The sequence below is a fragment of the Perca flavescens genome, chromosome 11 (genome assembly GCF_004354835.1).
Source record: "Perca flavescens isolate YP-PL-M2 chromosome 11, PFLA_1.0, whole genome shotgun sequence".
In the NCBI taxonomy this organism is placed as follows: Eukaryota; Metazoa; Chordata; class Actinopteri; order Perciformes; family Percidae; genus Perca; species Perca flavescens.
The window spans coordinates 1898824-1908589 of record NC_041341.1 but is presented as its reverse complement, the minus strand read 5'-3'; the positions used below and the strand labels follow the sequence as shown (position 1 = coordinate 1908589).

General features: G+C 38.5%; 2 protein-coding genes across 2 annotated transcripts in view; one reads left to right on the top strand and one right to left on the bottom strand.

Annotated features, from left to right (window-relative positions):
- LOC114564250 (olfactory receptor 11A1-like) overlaps positions 1-845 on the bottom strand; it is a 918-nt gene extending 73 nt beyond the window's left edge. The window contains exon 1 of the mRNA XM_028591497.1: positions 1-845. This exon is cut by the window's left edge and continues 73 nt beyond it. Within this exon, the coding sequence (XP_028447298.1) occupies positions 1-845 (845 nt within the window).
- Positions 846-8595: 7750 nt separating this feature from the next.
- LOC114564249 (olfactory receptor 6N2-like) lies at positions 8596-9519 on the top strand. Its single transcript, XM_028591496.1, has one exon. It carries the CDS (start codon positions 8596-8598, stop codon positions 9517-9519), a length of 924 nt encoding a protein of 307 aa, XP_028447297.1.
- Positions 9520-9766: the final 247 nt, after the last annotated feature.

Here is a 9766-nt window from a genome sequence, read left to right as displayed (position 1 = left end):
AAGAGAGGATGATACAAAATCAGCTGTAAAGTCATTATAAACCGTGCAATTTTTGGAAATTCAGATTCCAGTCTAAGTATCATAATATCATATGTACACAACAACGAAAAACTGATTAAAACCAACAGGTGGGGTAAACAGGTCTGTGCAGCTTTTGTCCGGACTTCTCTACTACTTTGATAGGTTATTATAAATATCCTGGTATATGTAAAAACTATGAAAAGCATAGGAAAAAACACAATATTGAGCAAAATAATCACACCATACACAGACAGTCCTCTTGAAACCACACAGTGAAGTTTCTGAACTGAATTGTTACAAAAGATTCCGTTTAAAGTAAAGTTACAGAGTTTTCTGGTAGCACTCAATGCAGCTGACGCCGCGACCTGACAAGCAGGCAGAAGCCAAGCCAACACCAAGAAAATACTAATAGTCAATTTTCTCATGATAGTTGGATATTGCAGAGGTTTACATATAGACACATATCTGTCATAAGCCATGGCTGACAACAGTAAGAATTCTGAACCCCCTAAAGTGTAAAATAAGAAATATTGAAAGTGACACATTGAATGTGATATGATCTGTTTCTCAGATAAAAAGTCAATCAAAAGCTTTGGATAGATCGCAGTGCTGAAAAGAACAGAGTTGATTAACAAAGCTGCAATAAAAATGTACATGGGCTCATGGAGGTTTTGGTAATTTACGATGATGCACACAATAGTGGAATTACACAAGATTATTAGAATATATACTGCAAACATGATCCCAAAATAAAGGAATCTATATTTATGAACTTCCACATGCCCACCAAGTGTTATATATGTTAAATTTAACTCATCATCCATTAAGAAAGTCAAATATTAAATATGTATTAATGAAACGGTCAGATAATATGACAAGAATATGTTTTGTTTTTTTTAAATAAGGATTTTTCTCACATCTCACAAGATTGCAATAAAATATGTCTCCTGTATTGGATGCCCTTTTTGATTTCCAGTTACCTGGGCTTGAAATGTACTCAATGTGTGCTCATCTCCATCATTCGGAAAGTGAATAGTTTGACCCTGTGAAATGTGTTTATCAGCCTGCGTCCCCCTCCATGGATCTAATTAAACTTTCCACCAAGAGTGACTAAGAAGTAAACAACTTTAACAACTAAGGGCTGCTGTCCACACGATAACTATAATGATGAGTTTGGAAAATCGTTCTAACTCAATTGACTGGCAGAGTCACACCACAACTATAATGATAACAACAGTGGCAAAATGATATTGTTAAGATCACTTTCAAAACGAAACACTGACAGTGAATCAAAATACATCCTTATATGCCACAGCAGACGACTGACCCCTAGATTCCACCACCAGCAATCGTGGCCACTCAAGACAACGCTTGTGAGTCCACCAGTCACGACGCAGCGTGTCGTAAAAGATTTCCAGAAGCGGGTCCCCCCCCTCCCTAAAAATATGCGGTGGCTCAACAGGTCGGACAGGAAGTAGAAGGGATAGAGCATCCAAATGACGAAAGAAAACCACGGCACAGCTGCAACACTGTGCATCTTTGCCTGGTGGAATTTCAGGTTGAGAGTCAATCTTGAGTTTTGAAAGTTAAATCATACGGTCAGTGATGTTTGGCTGCTCTAATCCTTGGCTTTCTGATGCTCTGAGTGTGGCGGTGTCAGCAGCACAGATGTCCCCAGTAAATACAACCTTATTTTTAGGTTCATAAAATGTACCCAAATTCACAATTACAAACGTATGTAGGATATTACTTCAGACACTCCAGCAACCTTACGTCGCATCTGAATTTTTTGTGTATTATGTATTCTATAGTGTGCAGTGCATACTTGGTGACACCGTTTACAGAATATTATTGTTTATCAGTGTGGATGCTCAAACCATTATCGTTATAGTCATCGTTCTTGCTGTGGATGGCCTCCTAGAACTCTTTTACGGGGGCTTGTGACCTGCTAGTGGGGTTCCCTAGCAGGCTCTATCCATAAAATGTGGGATGGAGCCGCATGGTTCGGGGCACAAAAGGCAGACACTAGCTGGGTTGATGGCGCAGAGACACATGAAGGGGAAGCCCATTTCCTGGACCCTTAGAGGGTAGGGAGCATTGGAAGGTAGACAATCCTGTGGAAGAGCTGACAAGGGTGTTGTATGCATACTCAACTAAACATAGTTGTTTAGACCAGAGAACGGGTCATGCATTTAATGGATTGGGTGACAGCATTGAAAATGGCATAACAAATGATACGCTTCTGGTTAGACATGAAAAAGTCATCAACAAAGAGCATTAAGGTTCAACCCCAAAGTAAAAACCAAGTCTAGGGTATGACCATGATTGTGGGTTGGCCCTGATACCTGTTGGATTAAATTCAATCACTGAGTTGTGCATTAAAAACTCAGCAGCAAATTTATCAGATGCCTCATCAACATGTATATTAAAATCACCAACAATCAAAAGAGTTTAACAACCACAGAAGCTTACAACTCTGCAAATTCGGTTAGAAAGCCTTTAGTTGGACAGGTGGCCAATAAATCAACACACAGTAAAAATGATTAACCAATCCAATTTTGAGCATATGTGCCTCAAAGATGTTAAACTCACCAATGAGCAGCAGATAAACTCTTTGGTAAAAACAGCAGCTAGGCCTCCTTCACCAGACATCCTTGGTACAATGACAAAGTTACAGTCTGTGGGACACAGTTTAATCGGGGCCACATTGTTGTCTCTGTAATAAACTAAAAGTCCAGATCATGAGACTTAGGATAAAAGTCTTATTAGACACTGACCTTGCGTCGATTAATGCCATCTAAATCGGATTGGATTGCAATGGCTGATTATGGTTGCAGGTAATATGGAACAGATTGCTACCATTTAATTAAATACCCCTCGGGGACAAATAAAGGTCTTGAACTTGAATTTACTGTGGATTTATGAGCGGGGGCACATTTCTCAACACATTTTCACTCCCAACTTGACAATTACTAATGCCTGGTCACGATCCCTTGGCGTACCTTGCGCGAATTTCGGTCTTTAATACTACTCCCTATCGATGTTGCTCTTCAGTCAGCATCTTACAGCACCGCGGTTGAGTTGCTGCTCTGCCCGATGGGTCCTTTACAGACACTAAGGGCCCTATTGTAACGATCTGAAATGCAAATATGAAACGCAAAACGCAAGTAGCTCTGTGGGCGGATCTCGGGTGCTGTTGCTATTATACCGGCGGGATAAATGAGTCTTGCGCCCGACGCAAATCTAAAATGGGTTGGTCTGAAGTAGCTAGGTGTGGTTTGGGCGTAACGTGAAAATAACCAATCAGGGCGTCATCTCACATTCTCTTTAAGAGCAGGCACGCTTGTTCCATGACGGATTGCTATTATAACGGCGGATTTGCCTGGCGCACGCCATGCGGCAAAGTAATAAATGTCCGTCTTGGCCGGGCGGCGATGTCGCTGCTCCTCTCAAGCGCATCTCCTCAAGTCTGGAGAGGATTGCTGCAGCCATGGAGCGTGGGCCTCCAAACGCACCACCTGCTCCTGTTGTGCCCCTTCCTCTTCCACCCCACTCCATCTCCGCCCACCCGCTCCACCAGGAGTTCATCGCGCATTGTCACTCCCAGACCAGATCCCGCCGAAGTGTCCAATCCCGCCTTAGTTCAACATCACATCTCCTTAAGTCCTCTTATATTTCCTCGTTTAAGTCACCAACACATCCATAATTCATGGAAATGTTGTGTAAAACACAACAAGCCTCAAAGAATGCTGCGACTTTTTGAGGACTGTACTGTAAAGTGCCTCCTGATCTATCCAAAAACCTGAAGCGCATTTTCAGTAATATTTTTCCTTGTAATTATGTTTGGTTTGCAAAAATGGGAACTGCTGCATCCTTGTAGATGAGAGAAGCAAAGTGTATGCACGTTGTACACACGTTACATCATGGCCAAGCATTCGCCCCTAAAATAACATCTGAATAACGCGCCACTGACTTTACACCAGGTTTTTCCTGGTCTGTGGTGGAATTGTTTTCTGAAACTGCAAAATAGCATCAGGGAACAATGGCAATGGCAGGAAATACAGCCAACAGGAGCGTTTTCCATCCTCATATCTAAATAGAATAGAATATCTTTATTGTCATTGTAACAGATACAACAAAATGAAGTGCAGTCCTTGTCAAGTGCCAAATATCTATGAGGTAAAATATGCCTAAATAAATACATAAAAAAGAATGCTGCTACTGCATACATACAAAACACATATACACACCCATACAGGCATCAATGTTTAAAAAATTGCACATAGACCTATTGACATAGATCAGTGGTGGGAAATATACTTTAGCATTCTTCAATGCACTTATGGCTGGATAAAAGCTGTTTTGTAGCCTGTTTGTTCCGTCTGTTGTAAATGTAACGGTTGCTGTTTTATTAGGTTTAGGCAGCAAAACTACTTGGTGCGGTTTAGGCCGAAAATTCTACTTTAAAATCAGGGTTAAAATCTGTACATTTGTTACGTTACTTCACTTTGTTATTTTTGGTTTGGTTTGGTTTATTTATGGATATAGAAAGACAACAAAGGGGATCCAAGGGATAACATGTAAAAGTGAAAAACACTTTTTTCCAACATGGTCCCTGATGTAAGAGAACAGGACATACAACACATGCAAACACATACAGTCCTAAGATTAAAACAATAAAAAAAATAAAACTACACATCAAAAACCAGCTAAATCACCATGACCTACCAAACAATAAATTTTATTTCCCCTAATTATCTATTTTATTCCATAAGTAGGCCCTAACTTTATGTCTAAAATCCCTTTTCGTTACTGCCATTTTGATATGAAGTGGAAGACTATTCCATAAAATAATTCCTGTATAAAAAAAGGATTTTCTGGCTTCGCTATTCACACATGGCACCTTACATGAACGGACACTGGCCCTAGTCTCATGGGCATGTTGAGTATGTACCATTAAAATCTGAAATCCCAAATACTTTGGGGCTACACCATTAATAATACTGTACATATGATTCAGTTTAAGTTGTTCAACTCTAAGCTTAACAGGCAGGAACTCAACCCTCTTAAACTCATTTCTTCCCACATGATACCTAGAAGGTTTAGACAGTATAAAACGGATCATATTATTTTGCATAATCTGCATCTTGTTTTTCATTTTCATCGTTAGGCCACTATACCATGCTGAGCATGCATAGTCAAAATGGCATTGAATGAGTGCTGAGACGAGGAGTTTTTTTATTTTGGAGTCAAACTGTCTTGTATTACGGTATAAAAATTTCAATTTGCATGCACTTTTATTCAGTAATTTCTCTGCAATGGAATATCCTGACAATGTTTGGTCCAATATAATACCTAGATAAATAACAGAATTTTTTGCTTCAGTTTCATTTTCGTTACATATAACTTTTAATGCAGATGCCTTTTGTAACTTACGTTTAGTGCCAAATAGGATGCACTCAGATTTCCCTAAGTGCAATGACAGTCTGTTGTCGATCAGCCACTCTCTTACATTTTGCAGCTCACCACTAAGAGTGTTTTCAATTTGGGAGATATCTTTTCCAAACACTAGTAGTGAGGAATCATCAGCATACAATAATAACTGACATTTGACTGCAGCTGGCATGTCATTTACATATATTAGGAATAACAAAGGGCCTAATATCGAGCCTTGGGGTACACCACAAGTTATGTTCATGGGTTCAGACAGGACTCCATCAAAATCACAAGTTTGATTTCTTTCAGATAAATATGATTTAAACCATTTTAAAGAAGCCCTGCCAAAACCCATGTATTGTAATTTGGATAAAAGAATAAAGTGATCCACTGTGTCAAATGCTTTTTGTAAATCCAGTAACACCATGCCAGTATAGTTACCTTTTTCACTTTCTTGTCTGATGTAATCACAAAGATAAGTGAGGCATGTGTCAGTGGAGTAAGCAGATCTAAATCCAGATTGGTGGTCATATAACAGATTATTCTTGATCAAATGCCGCTCCACTTGATCAAAAACCACTCTCTCCAATATTTTAGATACACTTGGTAGTATTGACACTGGTCTATAGTTTTTCATATCTGTCCTACTGTCCTTCTTGAACAAGGGGAGTACCCTGGCCCTTTTCATCTCAATTGGAACCTTACCTAATTGTATGGACAAATTTATGATATGTGCAATAACCTCACCAATAGCATTAGCACTATCCTTTAGGAATCTGGCTGGAATATAATCCATGCCAGTAGCTTTATTAGTAGATAAAGAAGCTAACATTTCTATAATCCTCTCCTTAGATACTAGACTCAGATTGAATGGATCTGATGACACATCTTGATAAAGGGAGTTCAGGAAGGATACCCCATACTTTCCAGCACCTGTTGGTAAATGTGAAGCCAAGTTGGCAGCAACAGTAGTAAAAAACATATTGAAATGATTTGATATCACTTTTTTTCAAAGCAAATACCATTATCAATGTCAATGCCAGTGTTACAGCTGTTACCAATTATTTTCCCTGCACCTATCTCTTTAAGAATTTTCCATAATGTCTTTGGTTGGTGAATATTCTCTGTCACTGCTTCAGCATAGTAGTCAGCTTTAGCCTTCTGTATATGATATCTTGCTTGGTTCCGGTTATACACATATTTATCAAAATCAGGTTGCATATTTGACTTCTTATACTTCCTGACATAGTGATCTCTCTGTCTAATTAAATCAATAATTTCAGTAGTCATCCATTTGGCCCTCTTCTGTTTCACTCTAATTTCTCTCATTGGTGCAACCATATCCAATACTATTAAGAACTTCTCCTTAAACAATTCCCATGCCCGATCGGCATCATTACTGTTAATAACTATACTCCAATCCTGTTCAACCAGTTTACCCTCCAATAGCTCCTTAGAATATCGTCTTGTACATCTTATTTTTAAGGAATGATGAGACCCTGATCCTATTTTAATTTTTGAAATTTTGCGAGTACAGAAAATAACTTTATGATCACTGAGTCCAATATCCAAAACCCCAGAACAGCTGATATTGTTTCTATCAGTAACCAACACCAGATCCAGAATAGATTTAGAATACCCGTCTATTCTGGTTGGCTCCATTATAAGTTGCTCCAGACCAAGCACTTTACAGTAATGTAAAAACTTTACCAACAGCGCATTTTTTGTGGACATAAACAAATTTGTATTAAAATCACCTAAAACAATACATTCTCTCTCCAACAACACATTACTGTCAATACATACTGATTCTAATAATTCATAAAAATCATTTTGTTTGGGGGGTCTGTAACACACGCCTACAACAATAGGCTTTGTTTTAAGCAGTCAAATTTCAACCCAGGCAGCTTCCAGTGTCTCTATCTGTATTTCCGGGCATGGGATAAAAGATAAATCAGTCCTGATAAACAGACATACCCCTCCTCCGTTTCTATTGCGGTCTCGCCGGTAACAGTAGAAGCCTGGCAATTCAACTTCCTTATCCTCAATGGAGCTATCCAACCATGTCTCTGTCACGGCAATCACTGCAGCTTTTGTCCTTGCAGTGAACTGCCTTATTTCCTCCATTTTGGGAAGTAAGCTCCTTGCGTTCAGATGAATAAAATGTAATCCTCTTTTGTTTAAAAATTCCAGGGACGTTTCTTCTGTGATCACACTATCTTCCTCCCCAAAAGATATATCCTCTCGTTTATAATCCAGGATATCGGGGGAGCACATTTCCATAACGCAACAGGCATTACACACCAGCTGAATGTTTGCCTGAGCTTTTTCGGCCAAGGTGTATGTTTTACGATCTATGTTTGCACATTTTATGTGAACAAACTCGTCGCACAAATCACAAGCAATTGCATTTGCATTCGCTCTCACAGTCTTTCCACAGTTCGGGCATGGACACTTAGGTGTTTTACAGGTGGGTGGCCCAGGACATGGGTGAACATCTCAAGACAGAAGCAAACTCTCTGTAAAAAACAGGAGCGTAAAGTGTATCCTTCTTTCCCCAATAATACTCCTCCTGTTACATTTGGCATTACGTTGTTTATGGAATGGTCGGATTAATTTGTTAAACAGTTCATGGTGTCCAACAGATATTTGACTGGAATGTTTGTTTCCTGCATTCCCAGCCGATTCAACAGACCAACCTACTTCCGCGGCTTTTTTGGCCACAAATAAGTTATACAGTCCCATGATTTGACAACTAGTCAGCAGGAACAACATAACAAATTGTCCATTTGCCATTTCACTGTTTCAACTTTACCGGGCAGTCAAGAACTTTAAAACTTTACCGAGAGCTGCGTGCTGCGTGCCGAGTGCTGCGTATTGTAAAGTAAAAAAACAAATTATGATTATATTATTTTCCAACAAGACACAAACCCCGGTCTCCTGGGTGAAAGTCTTGACAGGACTACAACAGCCAATATTTTGAAATGGAAAGATTACGTAATGGAGTACATGCTCAAGAAAAAGACGTCGAACAATTAGTAACTATTTTGGTGGAAAGGTTAATGAGATCCTTGGAGGGTGAAGCAATCTTATAAAAATGTACCACAGTGTCTAAACATTTAGTTTTAGACAGCATTAATGGATGAGTTAAACGTAACATACATAACTCTGGGTGGGCATGTGGAAGTTGACAAATTCAGATATGTTTATTTTTTTATTATGTTCATAGCATATATTCTAATATTATGCAGTAATTCTATTATTGTGTACCTTATCTGGGTTCACCAAAACCTCCATGAGCCTATGTATATTTTCATTGCAGCTTTGTTAGTGAACTCCGTTGTTTACAGCACTAATATCTACCCAAAGCTTTTGTTTGACTTTTTATCTGAGAAACAGATCATATCTTATTCAGCCTGTCTCTTTCAATTTCAAATTTTTTACTCTTTAGGCATTTCAGAATTCTTACTGTTGTCAGCCATGGCCTATGACAGATATGTGTCCATATGTAAACCTCTGCAATATCCAAATATCATGACAAAAACCACAGTGAGTATTTTCCTGTTGTTTGCTTGGCTTCTGCCTGCTTGTCATCTTGCAGTCCAAACAATATTAAGTTCTGAAGCGAAACTGTGTGACTTAACTTTAAAAGGAATATTTTGTAACAATTCAATTTACAAACTTCAATGTGAAACATCAAGAGTAATTACTATATTTGGTATTGTTATTTTATTAGATCTCTCAATTTTGCCCATGCTTTTCATAATCTTTACATACACCAAGATATTTATAGTAACCTATCGAAGCTGCAGAAAAGTCAGGAAAAAAGTTGCAGATACCTGTTTACCCCACCTGATGGTTTTAATCAGTTTCTCCTTTTTATTTGCATATGATGTCATTATAGCTCGAGTGCAATCAAATTTTCTGAAAACTGCACGCTTAATAATGATGTTACAAATTATTTTGTATCACCCTTTGTTTAACCCACTCATATACGGGCTCAAAATGAAAGAAATTTCTAAACACCTCAAAAGGTTGTTCTGTTCAGCCAAAGGTATTTGATGTAATAACACTGAATACTAATGTACAGTCACTTCTTCTGAAATAATCATGCTGAGATGTGAATTGCTGAGGTACTTAATGTACATACTTATTTCCATAGCGTTTGTATATACACAGTACTGTGTATTTATTGTTAAAGAGACTCTTTAATGTTTGTTAAGGGAACAGCAAGGTGTCTTGATTTTGAACAATGTAAGAACAATTATATTTGGTGTTCACCACTGTTTTTTTGTCTTCAACTGTAACA